Consider the following 27,197-nt stretch of genomic DNA (forward strand, 5'->3'; position numbering starts at 1 on the left):
GCACTACCTACACCCCTAAGAGAATAATAAGTGCAACACAATAAGGTGCAGGCCCATTCACTATAAAGTGGGGGAGAGCCGGCGCTCCCGCCATGGTCCCAGGCTCCTCTCCTGGGCGCCCGATTCTCTATTTAAATTAGGGCCCGCGCTAATAAGGAGGCGCTGGAGACACTACCAGGTCCCTAGCGCCTCCTTATTAGCGGAAGCGGCTCTGACAACCCATCCTTAATTTTACCGGCGGATTTCAAACCCGCTGACAGCCACGGGTTTGGAAAACAGACGCCGGCAAAACCGCGCATCCGTTTTCGAAGCCGCGGACCGGCAGATAGATTTTTTTTTTTTTTTTGGGATCTCCGACTTAATATTTCTTTGAAATTAAGTCGGAGGGTGTAGAGAAAAGCGAGGCCGCACATTTTACGTTCAGTATCCCGGGCGACCAATAGGCTCATCAACATGCATTTGCCTGTAATGAGCGCTATGGGGCAGATTTTAAAATGCACGTGCGCGGCCTACATTTGTGCGCACTATCCGGCGTGCACGATGTACGCCCGATATTATAACAGGTGTGCGCAGCCGCGCGCATGTTATAAAGTCAGGGGTCGGCGCGCGCGCAAGGGGGGTGCACACTAGACCAGCTGGCTTTCCCCGTGCCCTCCGAGGCCGCTCTGAACTTTCCTTCCCCTCCCTGTCCCGCCCCACAGCCCGGAAAAATAACCCCTATACCTTTAATTTCACAAGTTACGCCTGAACTTGTGCACGGCGGCCGACTGCCAGCGCGCAATCCCCCGGCCCGGCGGCCTTGCAGAGGCCTCTGGCCACGCCCCCGGACCACCCCGCCCCCGCACCGCCCATTTATTCAAGCCCCGGGACTCACATGCGTCCCGGGGCTTTACACGTGCCGCCGGGCCTTTTGAAAATAGGCCTTACGCGCGTAGGGCTTTTAAAATCTGCCCCTATTAGTTTTTGCGAGCTCAGCTGCGCGTTTTTAAGGCGCTATTAACACACACGCGACACATGCTCAGCCGAGCGCACCGTACTGAATCGGCCTGGTGGTTAGATGTGGCCAGAGCGAGGCGCTTCACTGAAAGGATCAGGGGAACTGTAGTGCTAGAGAGTTTTACCCACTCTAGGGCTGCGGATAGGCCACATCTCAACCTGGGATAGACAGGGCTCAGCTCTGCTTCCTCTATAGGAAACTCAGCTTTTCATGCCCTGAGGTAGATAAGTATCATAATCAGTAATAAAGTAATGTGTGGCAGCAGATGTCTAAATTATACAATGTTCGGGAGGCCTCGCAGCCCTAAACACAACTCCACAGGCCCTGGCTCCTGAGCATCCATAAACATGGAAAGTAAGGTGAGCCGGGCTTGCACCCCCCCCATTTTGGCTGTCGTATCAGAGCCTGTGCTGATCGTCCTGGACACAACGCAGTGGGAAAGCAGCAATCTGAATGCACACAGTCTGCCTCCAGGCAGGGAGGGGGTGCTTACAGGACACAGCTTTTGGATCTTCCTTAAAAAAAAAAAAGGGGGGGGAGTTTTCCCGCTGTGAGAAGACTGAATAAAAATATACAGATGAAAGAAGATGTTGCAAAGCTTTAGCGTCAGCGAGGGAAGATGGAGTGGAGCAGCACCGCAGTTCCTGACGACGCCTGCCACTTCAGTCCACAGCACAGGAAGAGGCTGGTGGCTGCATCAGGGAGGGACACGCATACGGCATATGTACAGGTAGGCGTGTGTACAATGTCTACACCCGCACACATACTGTATCTATACAAAGCTACACCCATAATTGTACGTACACAGAGCCAGCGCCACACACATGCATAGCTGCGGTAAACGCCTGAACTGCTAACTCTCCAGAAACCAGTATCCTACCCCCACGAAACGGCCACTGTGAGAGCTGCAAGCTCCACTCCCTAGTCTCACTGTACCACTGCCAGCTCGGCTCCATCACTGACGTCCGATTTACGCTAACACGGTCAGGCACGGCTTCCTGCTGTACCACTGCCAGCTCGACTCCATCACTGACGTCCGATTTACGCTAACACGGTCAGGCACGGCTTCCTGCTGTACCACTGCCAGCTCGGCTCCATCACTGATGTGCGTTTTACACTAACACGGTCAGGCACGGCTTCCTGCTGTACCACTGCCAGCTCGGCTCCATCACTGACGTCCGTTTTACACTAACACGGTCAGACACGGCTTCCTGCTGTACCACTGCCAGCTCGGCTCCATCACTGACGTCCGTTTTACACTAACAGGGTCAGGCACGGCTTCCTGCTGTACCACTGCCAGCTCGGCTCCATCACTGACGTCCGTTTTACACTAACACGGTCAGGCACGGCTTCCTGCTGTACCACTGCCAGCTCGGCTCCATCACTGACGTCCGTTTTACACTAACACGGTCAGGCACGGCTTCCTGCTGTACCACTGCCAGCTCGGCTCCATCACTGACGTGCGTTTTACACTAACACGGTCAGGCACGGCTTCCTGCTGTACCACTGCCAGCTCGGCTCCATCACTGACGTGCGTTTTACACTAACACGGTCAGGCACGGCTTCCTGCTGTACCACTGCCAGCTCGGCTCCATCACTGACGTGCGATTTACACTAACACGGTCAGGCACGGCTTCCTGCTGTACCACTGCCAGCTCGGCTCCATCACTGACGTGCGTTTTACACTAACACGGTCAGGCACGGCTTCCTGCTGTACCACAGCCAGCTCGGCTCCATCACTGACGTGCGTTTTACACTAACACGGTCAGGCACGGCTTCCTGCTGTACCACTGCCAGCTCGGCTCCATCACTGACGTGCGTTTTACACTAACACGGTCAGGCACGGCTTCCTGCTGTACCACTGCCAGCTCGGCTCCATCACTGACGTGCGTTTTACACTAACACGGTCAGGCACGGCTTCCTGCTGTACCACTGCCAGCTCGGCTCCATCACTGACGTGCGTTTTACACTAACACGGTCAGGCACGGCTTCCTGCTGTACCACTGCCAGCTCGGCTCCATCACTGACGTCCGATTTACACTAACACGGTCAGGCACGGCTTCCTGCTGTACCACTGCCAGCTCGGCTCCATCACTGACGTGCGTTTTACACTAACACGGTCAGGCACGGCTTCCTGCTGTACCACTGCCAGCTCGGCTCCATCACTGACGTCCGTTTTACACTAACACGGTCAGGCACGGCTTCCTGCTGTACCACTGCCAGCTCGGCTCCATCACTGACGTCCGTTTTACACTAACACGGTCAGGCACGGCTTCCTGCTGTACCACTGCCAGCTCGACTCCATCACTGATGTCCGATTTACACTAACACGGTCAGGCACGGCTTCCTGCTGTACCACTGCCAGCTCGGCTCCATCACTGACGTGCGTTTTACACTAACACGGTCAGGCACGGCTTCCTGCTGTACCACTGCCAGCTCGGCTCCATCACTGACGTCCGTTTTACACTAACACGGTCAGGCACGGCTTCCTGCTGTACCACTGCCAGCTCGGCTCCATCACTGATGTCCGATTTACACTAACACGGTCAGGCACGGCTTCCTGCTGTACCACTGCCAGCTCGGCTCCATCACTGATGTGCGTTTTACACTAACACGGTCAGGCACGGCTTCCTGCTGTACCACTGCCAGCTCGGCTCCATCACTGATGTGCGTTTTACACTAACACGGTCAGGCACGGCTTCCTGCTGTACCACTGCCAGCTCGGCTCCATCACTGATGTGCGTTTTACACTAACACGGTCAGGCACGGCTTCCTGCTGTACCACTGCCAGCTCGGCTCCATCACTGATGTGCGTTTTACACTAACACGGTCAGGCACGGCTTCCTGCTGTACCACTGCCAGCTCGGCTCCATCACTGACGTGCGTTTTACACTAACACGGTCAGGCACGGCTTCCTGCTGTACCACTGCCAGCTCGGCTCCATCACTGACGTCCGTTTTACACTAACACGGTCAGGCACGGCTTCCTGCTGTACCACTGCCAGCTCGGCTCCATCACTGACGTGCGATTTACACTAACACGGTCAGGCACGGCTTCCTGCTGTACCACTGCCAGCTCGGCTCCATCACTGACGTGCATTTTACACTAACACGGTCAGGCACGGCTTCCTGCTGTACCACTGCCAGCTCGGCTCCATCACTGACGTCCGTTTTACACTAACACGGTCAGGCACGGCTTCCTGCTGTACCACTGCCAGCTCGGCTCCATCACTGATGTGCGTTTTACACTAACACGGTCAGGCACGGCTTCCTGCTGTACCACTGCCAGCTCGGCTCCATCACTGACGTCCGTTTTACACTAACACGGTCAGGCACGGCTTCCTGCTGTACCACTGCCAGCTCGACTCCATCACTTATGTCCAATTTACACTAACACGGTCAGGCACGGCTTCCTGCTGTACCACTGCCAGCTCGGCTCCATCACTGATGTGCGTTTTACACTAACACGGTCAGGCACGGCTTCCTGCTGTACCACTGCCAGCTCGGCTCCATCACTGACGTCCGTTTTACACTAACACGGTCAGGCACGGCTTCCTGCTGTACCACTGCCAGCTCGGCTCCATCACTGACGTCCGATTTACACTAACACGGTCAGGCACGGCTTCCTGCTGTACCACTGCCAGCTCGGCTCCATCACTGACGTCCGATTTACACTAACACGGTCAGGCACGGCTTCCTGCTGTACCACTGCCAGCTCGGCTCCATCACTGATGTGCGTTTTACACTAACACGGTCAGGCACGGCTTCCTGCTGTACCACTGCCAGCTCGGCTCCATCACTGATGTGCGTTTTACACTAACACGGTCAGGCACGGCTTCCTGCTGTACCACTGCCAGCTCGGCTCCATCACTGATGTGCGTTTTACACTAACACGGTCAGGCACGGCTTCCTGCTGTACCACTGCCAGCTCGGCTCCATCACTGATGTCCGTTTTACGCTAACACGGTCAGGCACGGCTTCCTGCTGTACCACTGCCAGCTCGACTCCATCACTGATGTCCGTTTTACGCTAACACGGTCAGGCATGGCTTCCTGCTGTACCACTGCCAGCTCAGCTCCATCACCAGTCCTGGCTTTTCACAGCCCTAGGGTCAGGCTCGGCCCTGTTACCGATCCCAGCTTCTCACAGTTAGGACACCAGGTTCGGCTCCATCACCGATCCCAGCTTCTCCCAGTAACGGCGCCATGCTGGGAGAGACTTGGCTCCCCTGTTTTCGTGAATGCTTTTGCATGTTTGATTGTGTGACAGGCCGGAGGTCGTCTTCTGGCACAGGCTTCTCCAAGCACGGTCCTGAACCTTCCCGCGAGCGTGGTTCACTTCTACGTCATTCTTGTCGCGTGTGCAGAGTCGATGTCCACCCTTCTGGCGTCTGCAAACAGTAGGAAAACGCAGAGCCCAACCACGTTCACCCCCACCACCAGGTGGAAGACAGGAGTCCACGAGCCGGTGCTCTCAATCAAATAACCAGAGAGGTAGACCCACACCACTCCTGCGGACAGGACACAGAGAAGGACAGTGCTGTAAAGGCTGGCCAGCAGAAACCTCTCTACAAAGTCATTACAAGCAGCTTTAAAAGACAGAAAGAAGATGCAATGCGGCGAGCAGTTCACACACGAAAGGCAACCTGCGTAGCCAGAACAGCGGGAAACATAGCAACAGGAGGGCAGAGAGGAGGGAGGGGACAGCGAAACTGCTATAGAGAGAGGCCTTACCTAAGAGGGCTCCTCCCGTGTTTGCCACACCTGTGGAAAGGAAGGAGTTGTCAGTAAGACATCAGAACTGAGCAGGGGCTTCCAGGACCCCTGCCCTCGGAAGAGCACAGTCCGCGCCCCCGGAGGCCCCACTCACGCCTGGCTGCTGAGCACCGTATACTTATTTAATACAAACATTCATCAGGGCTTAAACTGGAGCTGATTGAGGAGCGAGTAGATTGCAAACAGCACAAACGGATTGACGTTGCAGGTGCTGACGTCAACACTTGAATGTCGAGAAAACTGAAATAAAATAATTTAAGGAAGAAGGTGTTCTGACCAATCAGTGACAAAACGAGGAAAGCAAATGCTCACCTTTAAAAATCAATGAAGGTAAAAAACAAAAAACTGAATATGTCAATCACACCTTACAATAATCAGAGGAGTAATAAGTAAGTTATATAACCATTTCCTCTCTTTTTTTTTTTTTTAAATCTGTTTAACAATATGTATTTAACAAATCAGTATCCTAAAGACACTATCAGCATCAAACTATATTCCATGCACCCATTCAAACATCATACTCATTCATATATATAAAATCCACATCACAAAGGGACAACGATTCCCTAAAACGTTCCGTTATTCTTCTAAAGTCACTACTGATTAACTACCCAAACCTAGTTGAGTTCAAAATCTTTAACGGTCAGATGATAATTCCAACCACCAATGATCAAATGATGTCATATCGCAAAGTCCCAGTCCACAATTAAACTCCCAACGAGGGCGTCTCCACAGAACGTTAACGGATGGCTGTGGAAAAGTTTTGCTGAAAGCCGTATGGAAGAAAATAGTGATGCTAATTAGTGAATTGCATTGGCAATATTCATGCTGAACATGTCAGCCGTAAACGTATGGGCTTAGTGATTGTGTGTAGTTCTTTGAGTAGAGAATGACAAGAAAATCATACAGATATTTGGGACGGCGTGGACACTATCGCTGTAGTGCATGAGAAGGATTTATGGAAGACAGAAAACGTCCCCTGCAAATTTAAGAGATCGTTAACATCTGATGATTCCCCTGAGGAAGCCCTGTATAGGGTGAAACGAGGGTCTTCGTCGGGAGTTTAATTGTGGACTTGGACTTTGCGATATGACATCATTTGATCATTGGTGGTTGGAATTAACGGCTGAGGGGGGATATGATAGAGGTCTTGAACGAGTAGATGTGACTCGGTTATTTACTCTTTCGAATAATAGAAGGACTAGGGGGCACTCCATGAAGTTAGCATGGGGCACATTTAAGACTAATGGGAGAAAATTCTTCTTCACTCAACGCACAATTAAACTCTGGAATTTGTTGCCAGAGGATGTGGTTAGTGCAGTTAGTGTAGCTGGGTTCAAAAAAGGTTTGGATAAGTTCTTGGAGAAGAAGTCCATTAACTGCTATTAATCAAGTTTACTTAGGGAATAGCCACTGCTATTAATTGCATCAGTAGCATGGGATCTTCTTAGTGTTTGGGTAATTGCCAGGTTCTTGTGGCCTGGTTTGGCCTCTGTTGGAAACAGGATGCTGGGCTTGATGGACCCTTGGTCTGACCCAGCATGGTATTTTCTTATGTTCTTAAAGATTTTGAACTCACTAGGTTTGGGTAGTTAATCTTTAGAAGAATAACGGAACGTTTTAGTAAATGTTTTAGGGAATCGTTGTCCCTTTGTGATGTGGATTTTATATATATGAATGAGTATGCATTGAATATAGTATGAATGGTGGATACTGCATGTATGTTCTATTATGTGGTAATATTTATGGAGTTGAAAATCTGATATTGTATGGGGTAAAAAATAATGTAAATATGATAAAAATATTTGATGCTGATAGTGTCTTTAGGATACTGATTTGTTAAATACGTATTGTTAATAAACAGATTAAAAAAAAGACAGGAAATGGTTATATAACTTACTTATTACTCCTCTGCTTACTGTAATGCGTCACCTTTAAAATTCTGCATGTGTGTAGAACAGATTCTTAAAAACGAATGTGTGCGAGAACACGACTTTCTTTAAGAGAAAAACCCTTGCATGAAACATATTCACAGGGATAATCTGTGGCTCTGAGAATAGAATAAGACTGTCAGAGCCAAGGGAAGGGGCGAGGGGCCAGAAACTAAAACCATGCCTCGATCTGCTCTCCTTAACCTCTGACATCTCTCTGAGAGCCCTCCAGCCCTTCTCTCCAGGCTTCACATGTTGGTTCTATTTTTTCAGTGCTGAGAGTCGCACCGATCCCTGCAGTGAGGACGCCGGTTCAGGCCTTGAATACCACTCCCTAGTATCCTGCTCCTCCACCCTCTTCCTTAATATCATAGGGGCCGATGCAATAAATTTAGCGGAAAGCGGGAGCTCGCGCGACCCCGCGGCAGCTGCCGGTTATGAAAACGGATGCCGATAAAGTCAGCGCCCGCTTTCCGCTAACTTTATTGCATCGGCCCCTCTGATATTAAGGAAGAGGGTGGCGAGGTTGCATTCTAAGCACGGCCTGAGGGGCTGGAGGAGCAGGATACTAGGGAGTGGTATTCAAGGCGTGAACTGGCGTCCTCGCTGCAGGGACTCTCAGAACCGAAAAAATAGAACCAAAATGTAAAGCCTGGAGCGATGGTCTGGAGGGCTCTTTGAGAGATGTCAAAGGTTAAGGAGAGCAGATACATAAACTCGGCCTCCGTTTTCATTTCTGGCAGACGAGTTTACCAGCGTCGGTCTTCATAGCTCGGCGGTCTGCCGAGATTTTTTTGGGGTTTTTTTTACTGAAAAAGTACAGAAAAGCAGTTTTTTTCTGTACTTCTTTTACATGCGCTCAGCTATTAACGCCTGCTCCAGGCAGTCGTTACTATCCGAGCGATAGTAACATTTTTGAATGTGGAGTGAATGAGTAATAGCCAGGTTCTCGTGCATTTGCATGTGATGAGTGCTATCTCATTCACTCCGCGTTGGATACACATTAAATAGGCGCTAATCCCCTATTGCATTAGGGGGTGGATTAGCGCCTATTTAATCCGCATCAGACCGCGGGTTATACAGTGCGCTCGTGTGAGTGCATTGGCGCCATACTTAGGATATCTGCTTAAGCTTTTGCCTGAAAGAGCCCCACAAATTCAGCAGATTAAAAGTCCTGCCCCTGATCGGAAATGGTTTTAACCTGTCTACAGGTGGATTTTTGAGATGCTGATGTGATCCTATGGGTCAGCAGAGCTGGTGATGGTCCCCAGGGCAAACAGGGCACACTGCCTCGCCTGCTCGTGAGTTTGCAAGGACTCAGGACACATTTCGAAAGCTTTCCGTGCCCCCGCTAGAGAAAGACAAATCTTACCAAATAAGAATCCTGCGCATGAAGGAGCCAAATCCTGGACATTCACCGCAACGCCACTGCACCAAAAGCGAGAGGAAAATGAAAGAAGCTCGTCAGCGCACAGGGGTTTTTGCAGTCTGCATGAGCGAGACAGGTCGGGTTGAAATCTGTTACTCAGAGCCTTCCTTTCCAGGGTCCCCCGCCAGCGCCGCGTGCGTTTTGCATGAAAAAGCACAGAGCTGCAGCTGCTGCGAACGGGGCTTCCTCGCCTCCCAATGAACGTGCATGAGATGAACCTGGGGGTGCTGGGTCCCGATCTCACGCACGTGCATGGCGGGGCTCCGGAAAACCAGAATGGGTTTGCCAAGGCCGGAGGTTAGGATAAGAGAAGCCTCTCGTGATTGCTTAGCAGCTCTTACGATGGGGGAAGCCCAGGGGAAGGTGGAATGCACTTCACATCTGCACCCAGCTCTGCAACTCTGAGGAAAAAACCCTCCTTCCCGGCCCCGTCTTCGTGATTCGCCTGCCTGCAACATCAAACCTACAAATGTCCAATGGAGCTAATCTAGTCCTCACTGAAGCACACAGAAATAATTTGGCCATCACGATCCGTGCTTCGGGAGTCACCCAGAGGGATCCTAGCTGACCCAATGAACTGTGGGTGCCTGAGGTCAAGGACGTCCGTTTGAGGATCACCCCACCCCCGCTGCACGCTACATACAAAGCTGACAAGATGGGTGCAAAGCTGGACTGCCAGTGAGGTTATGGGACATGTGCTGCAAGGGCCCGGGTGGATTTTCTTTTCTTTTGCAGTACAAAGTAAAATGCAAGATTGTCCTTCCAGATGCAGGACAGCTGGCAGGTTTCTCTCTCCGGCTCCTCAGCAGGAAAGGCCCTCCCTGCTGCGGATCACTGTTACATTAGAGCCTTGAGGTAAAGTCAGCAAAGTCTCACCTGTGATTAAAGGTCTGAAGTCCAATGCAGGCCGAGACGAAGACAATGGCTTTTTCATAATCTGATGTCCGACTCAGGCAGAAAACAAAAAAACTTGAGGCTCCCATCCCTACAATCTAACGGGAGGAGAGAGAGAGAGAGAGAGAAACATAGAAATGACGGCAGAAAAAGACCAGTCGGCCCATCCAGTCTGCCCAGCAAGCTCCCACACTTATTTTCCCAGACTTATCTGTTTCACAGACCACCAAGTTCAGGGCCCTTGTTGGTAACTGTTTGATTCAAATTTCCTGCCACCCCCTGCCATTGATGCAGAGAGTAATGTTGGAGCTGCACCAAAGGTGAAGCATAAGGCTTAATGGTTAAGGGCAGTAACCGCCGCATCAAGCAAGTTACCCCGATGCTTGTTTACCCAGACTGCACAGATCACTGCCTTGTTTAGATGTTGTCTGAATGTAAAACCTGTTTTCCTCATTTCCCCCTGCCTTAGAAGCAGAGAGCGACTCTGTATATGCATTCAAAGTGATGTATCAGGCTTAATTGGTGTAGGGTAGTAACCGCCGTAATAAGCAAGCTACCCCCACGCTTCATTGTTTACCCAGATTGTGAAGTTCAGTCCTTGTTGGTTGTTATCTGAATGCAAATCCACTTTTCCACATTTCCCCTTGCCTTGAAGCAGAGAGCAATGTTGGGGTTGCGAAGGCTTATTGAGTAAGGGTAGTAATCATCAGGTAGTAGCCTCCATTCCAGCAAGCCACCCCCATGGCTCTTCTCTTCATTCACTTCCTCTTGCCTTTATGGATCCACAGTGTTTATCCCACGCCCCTTTGAAATCCTTCACAGTTTTGGACTTCACCACATCCTCCGGAAGGGCATTCCAGGCATCCACCACCCTCTCTGTGAAGAAATATTTCCTGACATTGGTTCTGAGTCTTCCTCCCTGGAGTTTTAAATCGTGACCCCTAGTTGTGCTGGTTTTTTTGCAACGGAAAAGGTTTGTCGTTGTCTTTGGATCATTAAAACCTTTCAAGTATCTGAAAGTCTGTATCATATCACCTCTGCTCCTCCTTTCCTCCAGGGGGTACATATTTAGATTCTTCAATCTCTCCTCGTACGTCATCCGATGAAGATCCTCCACCTTCCCGGTCGCCCTTCTCTGGACCGCCTCCATCTTATCTCTGTCCCTTCGGAGATACGGTCTCCAGAACTGAACACAGTACTCCAGGTGAGCCCTCACCAAGGACCTGTACAAGGGAATAATCACTTCCCTTTTCTTACTCGATATTCCTCTCTCTATGCAGCCCAGCATTCTTCTGGCTTTAGCTATCGCCTTGTCACATTGTTTCCCCGACTTCAGATCGTTAGACACCATCACCCCAAGGTCTCTCTCCTGCTCCGTGCACATCAGCCTTTCTCCCCCCATCGAATACATTTCTTTTGGATTTCCACTCCCCATATGCAGGACTCTGCACTTCTTGGCATTGAATCTCATATCTTCGACCCTCTTCCAGCTTCCTTAAATCCAGTCTCATTTCTCCACTCCTTCCGGCGAGTCCACTCTTGCGGATCTTAGTGTCATCCGCAAAAAGAGAGCGAGCATAACGCGGGTGTCCTGATGGCTGAAGCAGTGCAGGGAGGAGGAGGAAGAGGAGGAAGCAGGTAGAGGAAGGCTGTGCCAGGCAGGTAGGATAGGGCTTGCTCACTCGCCTGCAGGACCTCATCACTTTCAGAGTCACATTTACTACGTTTTACATAAGAGAGGCGAGCAGGGGGGGCCTGGCTTCTGCACACTTTCCTCAGAAGGGCCCGGTCCGGGCCAGCAGTGGCTTCCACCCGTCACTGATTCCTAACGGGGGGGGACATGAAGCAAGTTCAGGCTTTCTATCGCTGGCGGTGGCAACGCGCCAATCCGAAGCAGGGACTGCGGAGGCAGGGGTACGGCAGAAACCACGCAGTGCTCGTAAAACTATGGCTCTGTGGTGCAGCGCAGCATCAGATCCCTTACCTGCATGAACTTCCGGATAGAGATGGTCTTAAAGCCTGGAAAGGGAGGAAATGGAGCCGTCAGCTCAGGTGACACACACAGTGCGACTCCATGGGACACGCATGCACACGTTACACAAAGGGGGAAGAGTCGAGAGCCAGTCCCCCTCCACCTATAACCAAACCTGGCCCACAGGGACCTTCTCATGCAGGCCGCTGAGCTTTAAAAATGCACTAATGGAAGAGAGGGTGTGATCGCCCTGCCATCCTCCCATCACATTCCTCCTGCAGCTTTAAATCCTTCCCTCGTTTCTGCCCGGCTGTTAGCCCCTCCCATGGGACCCAGTAGCCCCGGGTTCGTCACTGGATCGGAACTTTCCCTCCTTATTTTGCGGCCCAGATTCTCTCCCCCACCACGACCCGACTCGCCTCCTCCGTGGGCAGCCGTGACCTAACCTGAAGCCGCTGCTTGTTCCCCTCTGGGACTCCCGCAATCGAGCACAACAGTCCCCTCCCCCCGGCCTCTCGCTCCGCGCGACCCCTCTCCTTCGGGTTTGCAGCTCCTCGAACACGAAACCGCTTCCTCTCCTGCGTCTCCAAGGAGCACCAGGGCGGCCCTGCCACCCCCCCGAGGGCCAAAGGTAAGGCAGGCTTGCCTCAGGCCGCTCCGGCCACGGTTTTGGGAACAGCTGCCCTAGAGGCCGCGCGCACCCCCAGCCAGCCCGGGGACCCCAGGACGGCAGCACTGGCACCAGGCCGACCCTCAGCGTCATTGCTTTGATCGCCAAAAACATTTAACGTGTTTTAAAGTTGTGGATGAACGGAATTTGGGGGTTTTTGAAAGATCAAACCTGCAACTGACCCTGTGGATGTGGTGGTGGCGTCAAACCCCCCCCCCCCCCTCGCCCCACAAACCCAGACCTCACAGCAGTTATAGCAGCGGCCTGGGGGAGGGGCAGAGCAGTCACATGACCGTGGCGACACGTTTTGATTGGCTGCCTAAGAGAGAGGCGCTCTTACCAAGTGTAATAAGGTGATCGGAGAGGAATCCACTAAAGATGGAAGCTGGGATGGCAACGAGCCATGGAATGACATTAAACACCCAGCCCTGCAACACAGAGCACAGGTCAGAAAACACACAAACATACGTTCCATGCATGACACACGTGCGTTATGATTTTACTGTAACGTACAGTGACGGGCTTCAGATCTGGAAAGGTGGAATGTAAACTTTAAATGAATTTATGTCGACACAGATATACACATGCACATCCTGACATTTACACACACACACGGGTGAATTTCATATTTAAAAAAGCAGGTAATGTATCTGTGATTGTGTATTGTGTGCATGCATCTCTATGAACGTTCGTGTGTGTGTGTGTGTCTCTATGAACGTACGTGTGTGTGTATCTCTATGAACGTACGTGTGTGTATCTCTATGAACGTACGTATGTGTGTGTGTGTCTCTATGAACATACGTGTGTGTGTGTGTATCTCTATGAACGTACGTATGTGTGTGTGTGTGTGTCTCTATGAACGTACGTGTGTGTGTGTGTATATATCTCTATGAACGTACGTGTGTGTGTGTGTGTATATATCTCTATGAACGTTCGTGTGTGTGTGTGTATATATCTCTATGAACGTACGTGTGTGTGTGTCTATGTGTGTGTATCTCTATGAACGTACGTGTGTGTGTGTGTGTATATATCTCTATGAACGTTCGTGTGTGTGTGTGTATATATCTCTATGAACGTACGTGTGTGTGTGTCTATGTGTGTGTATCTCTATGAACGTACGTGTGTGTGTGTGTGTGTGTGTGTGTGTGTGTCTCTATGAACGTACGTGTGTGTGTGTGTGTGTGTGTGTGTGTCTCTATGAACGTACGTGTGTGTGTGTGTTTAATATATTTTTATTGAATATTCTTATAATCCGCAAATCCATAAATTAGCCAATGCGGAGTACAGAATGATACACTGAAAAAAAGCAAATATAAACATAACAAATTAAAATTGACATGATAAATCTCTCTGCATACATACGTGTTTGATCAGTAGGTGGCACAATTTTGTCACCTTAGGGCTGAGCAGGAGCTCCTGATGCATGGGGGAGACAGAACAGAGGCTGAGTTCTCCCAGGGATGCAGGGAGACCCAGGATCCTGCTTCCAACAGTGACCAATCCAGATCCCAAGCTGGATAATGTGTCCCATATCTTCAGCTGACTATACCAGCCTAAAGCTATCCCGCTACAGACAGCCGGATAACAAAAAACCTAACCGGCTCTGCTTGAATGTAGCTGGGTAGGGTTTTAGTTATCCGGCCTTGTGTGGCTAATTAACTGGGCTAAGTAGCTGGGTCAGTATCAAAGCCCCTCCCTTCAGTCCATACTCTCCTCCCCCCATAAATCTTTGTAAAGACTGAGGGAGGGGCAGGCATTTACACGTGGCCCCCGTTCTCATTTTCTATTAAACAGGATCCGGTTACTTCCTGCCCGCCCCCCTCCCTCCCTCCTCAGTATCCCCTGATATCTTTTTGATCCGAGCCGGGAGCGAGGGACCCTCTGCCCCGCTCCTAGTGACTGCAGCACTGCTCTCGCAGGGGGTCCCTCGCTCCCAATATTCAGCTAGCTTAGCCGAATAACCCCCCCCCCCCCTTTATCTGGCTATAATTTAACCGGATAAGTGGCTGGATATGCCACGTTTGCCATTTAGACGGATAACTTGTGATCCCGGGCCCTCCCCATGTATACCAGGCTAATAACATTCCTCTAAGAACCGTTCCAGCGATGCTAACTTGTTTTATTTTACGTTAATGGTAGAAGTACCTTTCTTTTGTGCGGTATCGTTTTTATCTATTTTATTGTATAATTGATGTGATCTATATTATTTTTTGTATTATTTCTGGTTTTCATTTTACTGTAAAAACATGGAAAGTGATTCATAAATAAATTGATTTATTTAACACCTCCTCTGACAATGAATTCCAGAGCTTTATTGTGCGTTGAGTGAAGAAGAACTTTCTCCGATTAATTTTAAATGTGCCCCATGCTAACTTCATGGAGTGCCCCCTAGTCCTTCTATTATCCGAAAGAGTAAATAACCGAGTCACATCTACCCGTTCTAGACCTCTCATGATCTTAAACACCTCTATCATATCCCCCCTCAGTCGTCTCTTCTCCAAGCTGAAAAGTCCTAACCTCTTTAGCCTTTCCTCATAGGGGAGCTGTTCCATTCCCCTTATCATTTTGGTTGCCCTTCTCTGTACCTTCTCCATCACAATTATATCTTTTTTTAGATGCGGTGACCAGAATTGTACACAGTATTCACGGTGCGGTCTCACCATGGAGCGATACAGAGGCATTATGACATTTTCCGTTCTATTAACCATTCCCTTCCTAATAATTCCTAACATTCTGTTTGCTTTTTTGACTGCTGCCGCACACTGAACCGACGATTTTAAAGTATTATCCACTATGATGCCTAGATCTCTTTCCTGGGTGGTAGCTCCTAATATGGAACCTAACATCGTGTAACTACAGCAAGGGTTATTTTTCCCTATGTGCATCACCTTGCACTTATCCACATTAAATTTCATCTGCCATTTGGATGCCCAATCTTCCAGTCCTGCAAGGTCCTCCTGTAATGTATCACAGTCCGCTTGTGATTTAAGAATCCTGCACGGCTGCTGGATCAGAACTTGCTTTGTAATGAATGAGCAGGACTGAAAGTTGTGCACTTAGTAAGAAAGGGCCGAGCCTGGTATTGCAAGGCATGGGGAAGCTGCTCCCGAGACAGTGCACGAGCTGGCACGGCCCCGAGATCTGCCTTCTCTTCTTCACGTTTCACCACCACTGGCCTACCTTAGCTTCGGGGAAGGTTTCCTTGAAGAACGTCGGCAACCAGGACAGGAGGGTGAAGAAAGTGCTGGCAACACTGAGCTGAGCCACAATGACAGCCCTGGAAAAGAGAAACAAGACCGAGGAGTCAGCGTCTTAAGAATCCCAGCCCAGGAGGGTCAGCTAGAAAAAGCTTCACACGCCCGTCACTCCGCCTGGGGCCCACTCTAGGACGCGCAGCTCACCCCCGCCCAGGTAACTGGTTCAGTCTCGGATGCTGTAGGTACAAAAGAGGATCTGCGCACAGGGTCCTTGGGTGAGGAAGACTATGCCACTAACCGGAGCTTTCCGCCTCACTTGTTCCACAGAGTGGGAGGGGGCCTGTCAGAAAACTGAGGACAAACGAGCCAGAAGACCCCAAACGGCAGCAGAGAACAAAACAAAACAAAAGGTAAAAGTGGACTTTGCGGGAGCAGGCGCGCTTACCAGACAGGGGCCTTCTTAAACAGCCGTCTCCACGGCACCTGGCTCTCTTTGGACAGAGAGAGACCCTTTGCCAAGTCTTGCAAGGAAATGCTGTGCTCTGCATTAAAAGACATCAGCAGACGTTACACTCTCATCTTCCCTCCACAGCCAGAAAAAACCGAGCCGGCCGCCCGCCACCAGCAAGAAAGGGTCGCCAAACTTCAAAGCGCTGAAGTCACTAGCCACCGATCGCCAAGAAACGACCCGAGTGACATTCCTGCCAGCGTGAGAGTCATGGGACAAAATGGCGCCCCGCTCGAGGCTACCGGTCAACACCCGTCTCCCCCTCCCCTTCTAAGACCGACTCAGAAGGGTGGCACTTACCCCTCCACCCGAAGGCCCGGCCTGTCGCTCTGCCCCCCACCCTGCGATATCGGGCTATCGGAGAGGCGTGGGGATAATCCCTCCCACCGCACCTGGGGAGCCTCACTGGGCTGAAAGCTGCAGGTCCCCAGCTTGCCAGACCATGAAAGCTGGGAGCAGCCCATTCAGCCTCCTCCTGAGAGCTCAGCTCCGTCCCTGGCTCCGACCTGTCTCTTCTACCTCAGGGGCATTTAGGGGTGCAATGCGACGCTCGGCAAGCGTTTGCAGGCGCTGATCGGCAGCTTGTCGGGGGTCTCCGCGACGTCATCTCACCGTAGCACCAGAAACCCAAGGTTACCTTTCTCACAGAAACGGCTGCACATCCAGTAGACCCAAAACAAGGTGAATAAACCTGCAAAATAAAAGACACTCTCCCAGCCGTACCAGTCCAACAGGAGGGATCCCACGCCTCCAATAAGCAGAGTCCTGCAGGGGGGACAGAGAAGGGCAGTCCGTTCATCTCAATTTAGAAAAACAAACCAAACCAGAGTCAACCCATTAAAACCAACAACATCTATTATAAATCCAAACCAGGTTTTGATTTTCAGTCATAAGAGGTGCTAGAACTCTTTATCTTGAGCTGAAGCCCTCCTATCGTTTTGTACGAGGAGGTTAGAAACAGAAGCCCTACCCCTAGCTCAGTGGCACTGCCATGCAGAGGGTTCCCAGGTGGATCCCCAGCTCAGCGTCTGGGGTAGGGAGTCATGGGCATTATTAAGGCGACACCTTGTGTCTCGTGAAACAGTTCCAGAAGGAGCCGTGGTGCATGGCTTCCGGCCTCAGGACCGTCGCCCCAATGACCAGACCAGGAACACTGGGAGGGCGGCAACAGGAGGGAAGGCTCATGGTGCCAGGATCCCAGCCCTGCTTCCAAACGAGCTGGGGGGGGAAAAAAGAGAACCAGGCCCAGGCAAAAACGCCCCCTCCCAAAAAAAAACAAAAACCCTATATCCCTCCCCAGTAAACCCAGATTATATTTTCCCAGTCTTGCCCACGCACATAAGGAGTGGTGCAGGTTATTGGGCAGGGTCAGAGCTAGTCTGGCCGCAGGCAACTTACCCAAACTGAGAGCCGGACCCCACGGTGGAGCAGGTAAATGCTCTCTCAGTCTCCGGCACCTTCCGGGAGAAGAGACTGGCCAAGGCAGGGAAGTGCATGCCTGAGAGGAGGGAAGGAGGAGAGAGCGAGGGGTGAGGAACCTCCCCAGACAGACAGAACACGTCGTGCCCTTCCCTCTGTCTCAGGCCACATCAGAGGGTCCCTGAGGCCAGGAGAGACGATACCATCCACGGAGAGCGTAGGCCACGGTGTGACGGCAGGACCTCAGCCGTGTCCAGCCACTCCGCCTCAGCATTACACCCACAAGAGCACCAACACAATCCCAATTTTAGCAAAGGTCGTCTACACTGTCTGCATCCGATGCTGCCAGCCCCTCTCACAGCCAGAAACAAGCCAGACCTGATGGGGAGAAAGGAGCTAGCCAGAGACACACGCAGGGCGCTGCAAAGGCAACCAGAGGAGAAAGAGAAGCGGAGGAAAGAGAGGCTGCTGGGAACTGTAGTAAACCTAAGTAAGGAACCGGCAGCGGAGGAATGCAACATGAATTGGGGGATTTACTTAGCCAGCCTGGGGTTTCTCTCCATGAGGAGACTGCTGGGGAGGCAGAGAGCAGCCTGTCAGAGTGAGGACTCCCACTCCATGTGGGGGTGAGACAGACAGGAGCCCCCTATCCGAGAGCGCCATCCCCAAATAATTTCCCGTGACAGGGGGAGCCATGGCAGGTACTGCCCAGCCTGCAGCTTGGCACTAGCAGGGCGACTGGAGACAGGAGCTTGCTTGCTGCATAGCGTTTATGTCAGCCTGGGTTTAAAGCAGGGAATTGGGCCGTTAGCTGTGAAGGGAAAAAAAAGGCATTGTTTTCTGCAAGTAGGTAGCCAGGTTGGTTTTTGGGCCGACGGGCAGGCGCCTGGAGCAGCTCACAGCAGGGCCTGATCATTAGCAGCCACTCGGCTTGCAGTAGGAATTCTTTTGGGTAGATCTTACTATCGTCCCCCTGCTCCACCCAACCCTTCCCCTACATCAATTAACCTTAACGACCTCACCTCCATCAGTATCAGAATTGGATGCTGAGAGGTTCTGACTAAATCCCCGCAGAATCCCCCTCCCCAGGGACCCTGCAGGGCCACCGCTGATCTGAACTCGGGCTTCCGGCTGGAACAGAGAAGAGGCATTTTACCCCCTTTCATCTCACCTTGCAAGAGGCCCATGAGGAAACGGAGGATGGTGAGGAAGAGGAGCGGCACGGAGGTCAGATGGGCAATAAGAGGAGTGATGGCAGTAAGCAGGCCCCAGGCAGACGCTGAGAGGAGGAGAACCTTCTCCCCTCCGACCCTTAGAGAGAAAGAGAAGAGACCTGGTGGCATCACTGGACCAAGTTCTGAGCATTTATACAAGGACTATATATATATATATATAAAAAAGGGTGAATGTACGCTTGCATGCACTGACTCTGCAAGCTGCGGGTGTTATAGTGAGGTGTGCAAGGAGGCAGCAGGTAGGTTACGTTACTTGTCGCTGAGATGTCCCCCGATGATCTGGGTGAGGCAGTACCCCCAAAAGAAGCTTCCCAGGACAATGCCAGACTGCTTCTTGTTCCAATGGAAGTGCTCGCTCATAGCCACAGCGCAGATGGGCAGGGTCACTCGGGCACAGTACAGCAGGCAAGTCCCCAGCAGCAACATCACCGTCCACAAACGGGCCTGGGGCCTGCAAAAGACATAAGAACATGCCATGCTGGGTCAGACCAAGAGTCCATCAAGCCCAGCATCCTGTTTCCAACAGAAGCCAAACCAGGCCACAAGAACCTGGCAAGTACCCAAAAACTAAGTCTATCCCTTGCTACTGATGCAATTAATAGCAGTGGCTATTCCCTAAGTAAACTTTGATTAATAGCAGTAATGGATTTCTCCTCCAAGAACTTATCCAAACCTTTTCTGAACCCAGCTACACTAACTGCACTAACCACATCCTCTGGCAACAAATTCCAGAGCTTAATTGTGCGTTGAGTGAAAAAGAATTTTCTCTGATTTGTTTTAAATGTGCTACTTGCTAACTTCATGGAGTGCCCCCTGGTCCTTCTATTTTCTGAGAGAGTAAATAACTGATTCACATTTACCTGTTCAAGTCCTTTCATTATTTTATAGACCTCTATCATATCCCCCCTCAGTCGTCTCTTCTCCAAGCTGAACAGCCCTAACCTCTTTAGTCTTTCCTCATAGGGGAGTTGTTCCATTCCCCTTATCATTTTGGTCTCCCTTCTCTGTACCTTCTCCATCGCAATTATATCTTTTTTGAGATGCGGCGACCAGAATTGTACACAGTATTCAAGGTGTGGTCTCACCATGAAGCGATACAGAGGCATTATGACATTTTCCATTTTGTTAATTGTCATTTCCTACTGCAATTGCAGAGATCTCCCCATTGCTTGTCCTTCCTTCTTACCGTCCCTTAGTTAACCCTTTCAGTGCCATGTGCTTGAAGAAGGCGTATGACATAGAGCCCTTCTGCTCACACAGATGGATCTACTGCTGCTACTTCTACACATTTCTAACTCACTACACGACATAGCAGTGCTGTTCAGTCCCTGCTCAGCTGTCTAATGATACATTTATGTAATGAAGCACGTGGGGTCTCAGGTCACACTGGGATTGTATTTACAATGCCTGCCATATAGGGTGCTGGACAGTGGCCTCCCGGCTTCAGTTGCAAGCCCCAGTGGCGCTCCCGAAGCCTCACAGGACCTGCACCAGGTGCTCACCTCTCTTACCTCTGCACACTCTTTCTGCTCAGGCCTGGCTTACGTCTCGTACAGAGAGTCCACACGTGCAGGCAAGTCTCTCCTGCTCTTTTGGCTTTCCATCTTAATCAGAATTAGACAATACCAGGCCCCTGGAAGAGCTTTCAGACTCTGAGAAGCCAATCTAGTGCGCGCTACCTACGCCTTCTCCCCAGAGGAGGGGGGAGACGGAGGTAATCACTGCCCCAGTGGCCCATCCCAGCGGGCAGATTTCAGTCTGCACTCCAGCTTTGCTCTTGCAAACTTTTATCAGCAGCACTCAAAGTTGCTTACCTCACACAAACGAGGCAGTACTTAGACGCTTTCTCCTCCTCTTCCCCAGGGCTTCCCTCGCTCTCTTCTGAGCCTACGCTGTGCTCCTGCACCCAGAGTGCCCTGCGTTACCGTGGACCGGGAGCAGGCACCCGGGACTCCTAGAGTGCCCTCTGCCACATCCCCCCTCCCCCTCGGCTCAGTCCTTTCCAACTGAGAGTCTGTCCCTACCAGGCCTCTGTCCCTCACTAGGACCCTGCTGTGCCTGACTTACCCTGGGGACATCCTCTCTCTCATTCCAAGGAATGCCTCGTTCTTTAACCCCTGGGGATTATTCCTCTTTCACACGGGTATCCTTCCCCCAACCTTTTGGGTTTTTAAGTAAGGCTTCCTCATGAAACCCCAGTTCCCTTCGGTTCTCTGGGCGACCCACCCTGGTCAGCCCCATAAACCCAACTCCCCGGCATGTCCACTTCACAAGTCTCTACGAGGGGCTTGTCCTCTCCGGCCTGGACGTCTGAAGACGCCATTTTCTCGACACTCCCGGCTTTCTCTCAGCCTCTATCACTGGGTAGCAGGCCACTTTTCCCAAACCTGGGTCTGGCTTCTCCTCCGCCCGGTGGAGCTCGGGGCTCAGGACCTCCACACCTCTGCCTCAGCGCTGTCCTCTTGTTCTGGCTTCAGCCCTGCGGCTCCCTGGATGAGTGGCTTGGCCAGGGCAGGGGCCTGCGGCTCTCCTGTTCGCAGCATTGCACGGGACTTCCATGCTGGCAGCTTCACCGCGAGTCCATTCCCAGACCTTCCATATTCCTCTCGCCAGGCAGTGGCGCTGTCCCCAGGGAGCAGGTCCTGGTTTCTCTGGCACACTGCCAGGGCCGCCTGTCACGTCCTTCTTAGGACCCTCTCCGGGATAATCACATTTCATCTCACCTTAAGGTTTGAGGTCACTCTCTGAGATGCTCTGGGTCAGCTTTGGTCACCACTGGCTCCAGTGACGCCGTGGTAGCGCCATCTTCAGGCTACTCCTTGTGCTCCTGAAAGGCGACGCCCAGGGTTGCTGCACCCCCTCCGCTTCCAGGCAATTCAAGGCCTTCTTAACGCTGGAGCTCGTGCGAGCCACATTTGCTTCAGGCTCCTTTCTGTTCTGCCTCTTTCACGCTTTCCTGTAATTTCCTCTCTCTCCTTCCAGGAAATTCTGAATGCAGAGGTCTATTTTTTTCTCTCTAATGCCAACCCTGCCCTGCTCAATTTTCTTTTTCTTTTCAGCCAGAGCACACAAACCCCACTTGTTCAAGTGAATACAAAAAAATAATAATAATAATTCTCTTTTCTCATTTATTAATATTTCTTTTCCACAAACTCCTGCCTGTTTGGCGCTAACTAACAGGTCAATCCAGTGAAGTGCGGCCGCGTTTACCCCGCTCCTAACCCGCTTTCTACTCACTTTCCGGCCGCGTTAGCCCTTCCTGCGATCCACAATCCCCTTTAACCTACTCTTACCGCGTCCTTAAATCCCCGGGTGACCCCTTCCGCACACGGCATGGATATCAGATGTAAACGATCGAATTAGCTATTCCCTAGCATCCCGTAACCCGCGCCCCGACTATCGCTATCTTTCCTTGCCGTTTTGTCGCGCGTTTAACCTGCTAACTTACCGCCTACCCTTACCCCTGCGTTAGAGGCAGGGGTAAGGGTAGGCGGCAAACTTTCCCCTAGCCCCCTCTCACCTGCCCTGGCCGCGTCCATGGGTGCCGGTCTCCGGGGCAGCCCCAGTCCTCTCCCTCCTCCCGAAGCAACAAAAGCGAAAAAAAGCGAAAAAGCGAAGGAAAAAAAAAAAAAGCGAAAAAAAAAGTTGCAAGAGAGAGGGGAGAGAGGACAGGCAATCCTACGCTCGGGATTGTCAGCCCTCTCTCCCCTCCTCCCAAAGCAGGGCGCGAAAAGCAGCCTTGCTCCGGGAGGAGGGGAGAGAGGGCTGACAATCCCGAGTGTCGGAGAACCGTCCACTTCCTGGTACCTGTCATTTCAAATGACATTTGAAATGACAGGTACCAGCGTGGCCATGAAGCGTTAGGCCCGCGCACCCAGGTTACTGTATAGGCGCTGTATACAGTAAAACGGGTTGCGTGGGCCTAACGCTTCACGGACGCTTCTTAGACGCAGCTTGCATTAGCAAGCTATTTACATACAGTATCGAGCGGTAGGTGAGCGTGCGGCAACCGTGGGTGCGCCGGGCACTAACACAGCTCTTCCTACCACTCATTACTGGATTGACCTGTTAGTGAGAGACAGAGGGAGCCTCTATGTGTGTGTGTGAGAGAGAGAGACACACACACACACACTCTCTCTCTGTACCTCTCTCACGCACACACGCTTCCTCCATCTCTTTCCAACATACACACGCTTCCTCAGTCTCTCTCACATGCTAACACACACACACACAGACAAAACATGAACTGGAAACCACAAGCCAGATAGCGTATTCCGTGCAACAATTGAAAAGCAGAAAACCACTATTCCTTAAAACAATACAATCAAGAAATATAAACCAATCAGAATAGCAAAACCATACTAAAAAATATGCATTTCAAAACAGCTGATAAACAGAATAATATTCAAATTGGAAGCTCCTGTACAAATGTTTTAAAATTTCCTAAACATCAATAAAATATTTCAAAACATCAGACATCAAATAACACTCAGTAATTAAAACTAATAAGGATTTTGAAAGTCCCCATTCTCCATACCTGTCACCCTGAGATTGTCATGGACTGGGGGTACACACACAGACACAAACAAAATATGCTCCCTGTCTCTCACACACACACACACATACACGTTTGCTGAGAGACGAAGGGAGCTTGAGTGTGTGTGTGTGTGAGACAGACACGTTTCCTCATCTCTCCCTCACACACAGACTAACACCCCTGCTTCCTCTGTATCTGTCACATACGAATCCTCTGTCTCACACACACAGTCTTCCTCTGTCTCTCACCCCCATCCCCGCACACACACAGGCACCCTCTCAAACATATGCACTCTCATATATACTCACCCTCTCATACACACAGGCACTCTCTCATATATACACACGCAGCCCTCACATACATACACCCACACACACTCACAGGACCACACATTTTGGACCTCTTCTTCTGCTGCTGGCTCTGGGGAAACTCTGGCAGCATTACAGGGCCTGTTCTTCATCTGCCACCGGCCTTTTCCTCTGGACCTTACTTTTGTTGGCGGGGAGTGGGAACCCCACCAGCATGTCGCTTCTCTTCAGTGCTACGGGACCTTCGTATGTGCTGGTGGCAATGGCACCCCTCCCTCTGTTGTCACCCGGGACGTCCCCCCCCCCGATCAGTACGCCACTGATGATCAGCATTCAAAGGGATACAGAAGTTGCTTACCTCAGCAATACGTCACACCAACATGGAAATAAAGCAGCATTTAAATAGAGCTGCCATCTCCTGATCTTCCCCAGGACCTCCCGTGCTCTCCCTGTGAGCCTACACTATATTCCTGCTCAGAGGAGACACCCTGCACTCAGACTGCCTTGTGTTAAGGTGGAACAGGACCAGCCTTTTAAGGTGTTCCGAGGGTACCTGTCGTGCACTCGGCCGCACCCTGGTTTAAGCAGAGGGCTCACTCCTGTCACTGGAGACATTACCATGGAAAAGGAAGCCTCCTGCACACGTTACTCTGACCACAATCAAACCTCGCTGTGAGGATTTTTCCAGGGGACACTTGCTTCTAGTAAAATGTGTTTTTAAGGCTCAGGCGGTAGCACCGTGGAGGGCGGGATCAAAGCTCAGAACGATACATCCATAAATAGTGACAAAGTTGGCAGAGCGGCGGGCACAGATTATATGCATTAATATTTATCTTTTAAGGATATAGATTGATGCTGAGGGCCCAATGCCTCTATATTACCGCCAGCCTATGGCAGCCAACATTTATTTATTTTAAAAAAACTTTTATACCGCACAAATCAGCCAAAGGCACTGGGGCTGCTTCCAATAATAAACACACAATAAACAATATAACAAAAGTATTTAAAAGCTAATCAATGTAAAAAAAACAATCTTTATGCACACATCACATACAGCAAATGACACGTCATTCTCCAGAAAAGCGCCCTCCGCGGGCGTGGCCTAGTGGTGAGAAGCATCCGGAAAGGCAGGGCCCTCTGATCCTGCTTCTTCTTCTGACGCACCTCGAGCGCATTAACTTCCCTCTCGGGACAGGGAACTCCCTGCTGTCCCTGAATTGTAAGGTTTGGAAAGATGAGTAATATACATTCACAAGCAATGCTAAGGTCCAATTTGCTCCCTAAATGCCATGCGAGCCTGCTTCTCTCGCTAACACCGGGGATAAAGGACTGCACTGGCAGAGGGATTATATATTCTTAACACATCACTACGCCGTCTGCAAGCCATACTTTCTTTCTTATGGAGGAATAAATAAATATATATAATTTTTTTTAAACAATTGCTGGTGTCACCTGACAAGTAATCGTGACATATACGAAGGACCCTCGTGCTGCCCCTGCCTTCCTCTGCCCCCACCTGTATCTCAAAGGTTTAAAAAACACAAACACTTAAAAACTTTTCATAGGGATGTAGTCAGAGACTAAGAAAATGTGGCAGACAGACACAAAATGTAGTCCTAGTTGTCTCGATGCACCTGGAAATTCTTCTTAATCAGCTCCTGGCCTGCTTTCGAAGGATTTCCAGGCGCACCTCGACAGGTTGCCTGTGCATATACCACCCTGTGAACGCCCGAAAGGCATCAGCAGTGAATTTGACAGATTCAGATCATTCCTAGCTTACCCTGACTTACAGGTGAGGTTCATCCCTGTCAAGGTATGCGCAAAACAAAACAATTTGAAGACACTGCCCTGAGGGCCTTTCTGATGAATCACGGTTTCATGCAGGTTTAAGAACAACAAACAATGAATAAAGTACATCCTGCAGGGCTGATGGTAAGTTAACAGGCTCTGTTTTTCAGGACAAGGTAATCCAGTGCAGATCCAGGCTGATGATCTGCATGAGATGAGTCAATGCACACCCCTAACTGCCCCCATCTCCACATCCTCATAAGAAGTTCCTTTACTGGACAGACAGAAGGTCCATCAAGCCCAGCATCCTGTTTCCAACAGTGGCCAAGCCAGGCTGTAAGTACCTGGCAATTACCCAAACACTAAATAGACCTCAAACTACTGATGCCAGTAATAAGCAATGGCTATTCCCTAAGTCAACATGATTAAAAGCAGTTTATGGACTTCTCCTGCAGGAACTTATCCAATTCTTTTTTAAACCCAGCTACACTGATAGCTTTAACCACATCCTCTGGAAACAATTTCCAGAGCTTAATTGTGCATTGAGTGAAAAAGAATGTTCTCCAATTTGTTTTAAATGTGCTACTTGCTAACTTCATGGAGTGCCCCCTAGTCCTTCTATTATCCAAAAGTATAAATAACCAATTCACATTTACCCGTTCTAGACCTCTCATGATTTTATAGACCTCTATCATATCTCCCCTCAGCCGTCTCTTCTCCAAGCTGAAAAGTCCTAACCTCTTTAGTCTTTCCTCATAGGGGAGCTGTTCCATTCCCCTTATCATTTTGGTTGCCCTTCTCTGTACCTTCTCCATCGCAATTATATCTTTTTTGAGACGCGGCGACCAGAATTCTACACGGTATTCAAGGTGCGGTCTCACCATGGAGCGATACAGAGGCATTATGAGGCATACTCCTCACTGTCCACTCACGTGCCTATCTGCTGCGCTCAGGATATTGCTGGTCATCTGGAGAAGCAGAAGATATTGGGGGCGCATTCAGTTCTGCTACCACCACTTCTTTCTGTAGTGCTAATGCATATACCCAGCACTCTACAGATACACAGAGGAGATGGTTCCTGCTTTGCTGAGCTTACAAAATCCCGTCAAGACACACACACCACACAAAGAGGAAGTTTCTGGAAATATATTTATTACAGTGAACAAGTTGCAGTGTTTTTCAGCTTGCAGCCTTTCAGGACAGACGCCCCCAGGTCTCCTTCAGAAAGATTTCAAGCTTACTATTGGTGCAGTACTTGAAGCAATGATTAAGAGTTCCCAGGCACCGTGCAATCCATCAAAGGTTTCCGGAAAGCGAGACATCAGCCCTTCCCCTCTGCAGCTCGTTCCGCTTCTGTAGGCACGTGAGGACTTAACACGTTAACAAAATACTTGCCAGGCCCAAAGCAGGAGGTAAGGACTTTTATTTGTATATTTTGCGCTGTGCTCTCACGCCAGAGAAACAGGTCACCTGCAGAAGAAACCATCAATCATTAACAGCGCCCCAAGCTCCAGTCTGGGAGCGGATCCCGGTGCAAT

At 50.6% G+C, this 27,197-nt stretch overlaps 1 protein-coding gene across 6 annotated transcripts in view; it reads right to left on the minus strand.

Annotated features, from left to right (window-relative positions):
* Nucleotides 1-860: 860 nt before the first annotated feature.
* The window catches only part of SLC17A9 (solute carrier family 17 member 9), a 48,135-nt gene continuing 21,798 nt past the window's right edge, over nt 861-27,197 (minus strand). For 3 of the 6 annotated variants that reach the window (XM_029612313.1, XM_029612312.1, XM_029612311.1), the window contains 12 exons: nt 19,280-19,477; nt 18,963-19,102; nt 17,771-17,870; nt 17,010-17,137; nt 16,310-16,406; nt 15,848-15,944; nt 13,008-13,095; nt 12,010-12,044; nt 10,008-10,123; nt 9,075-9,190; nt 5,730-5,759; nt 3,604-5,506 (listed from right to left, as the gene is read on the minus strand). In XM_029612313.1, coding sequence (XP_029468173.1) covers nt 5,337-5,506; nt 5,730-5,759; nt 9,075-9,190; nt 10,008-10,123; nt 12,010-12,044; nt 13,008-13,095; nt 15,848-15,944; nt 16,310-16,406; nt 17,010-17,137; nt 17,771-17,870; nt 18,963-19,102; nt 19,280-19,477 — 1,315 coding nt within the window. In that variant the 3' untranslated portion in view covers nt 3,604-5,336. Of the gene's footprint in view, nt 1,513-3,603; nt 5,507-5,729; nt 5,760-9,074; nt 9,191-10,007; nt 10,124-12,009; nt 12,045-13,007; nt 13,096-15,847; nt 15,945-16,309; nt 16,407-17,009; nt 17,138-17,770; nt 17,871-18,962; nt 19,103-19,279; nt 19,478-27,197 lie in introns of those variants that run through there. The other 3 variants (XM_029612315.1, XM_029612316.1, XM_029612314.1) reach the window with 3 other exon arrangements.

Source organism: Rhinatrema bivittatum, chromosome 8, assembly GCF_901001135.1.
Source record: "Rhinatrema bivittatum chromosome 8, aRhiBiv1.1, whole genome shotgun sequence".
In the NCBI taxonomy this organism is placed as follows: Eukaryota; Metazoa; Chordata; class Amphibia; order Gymnophiona; family Rhinatrematidae; genus Rhinatrema; species Rhinatrema bivittatum.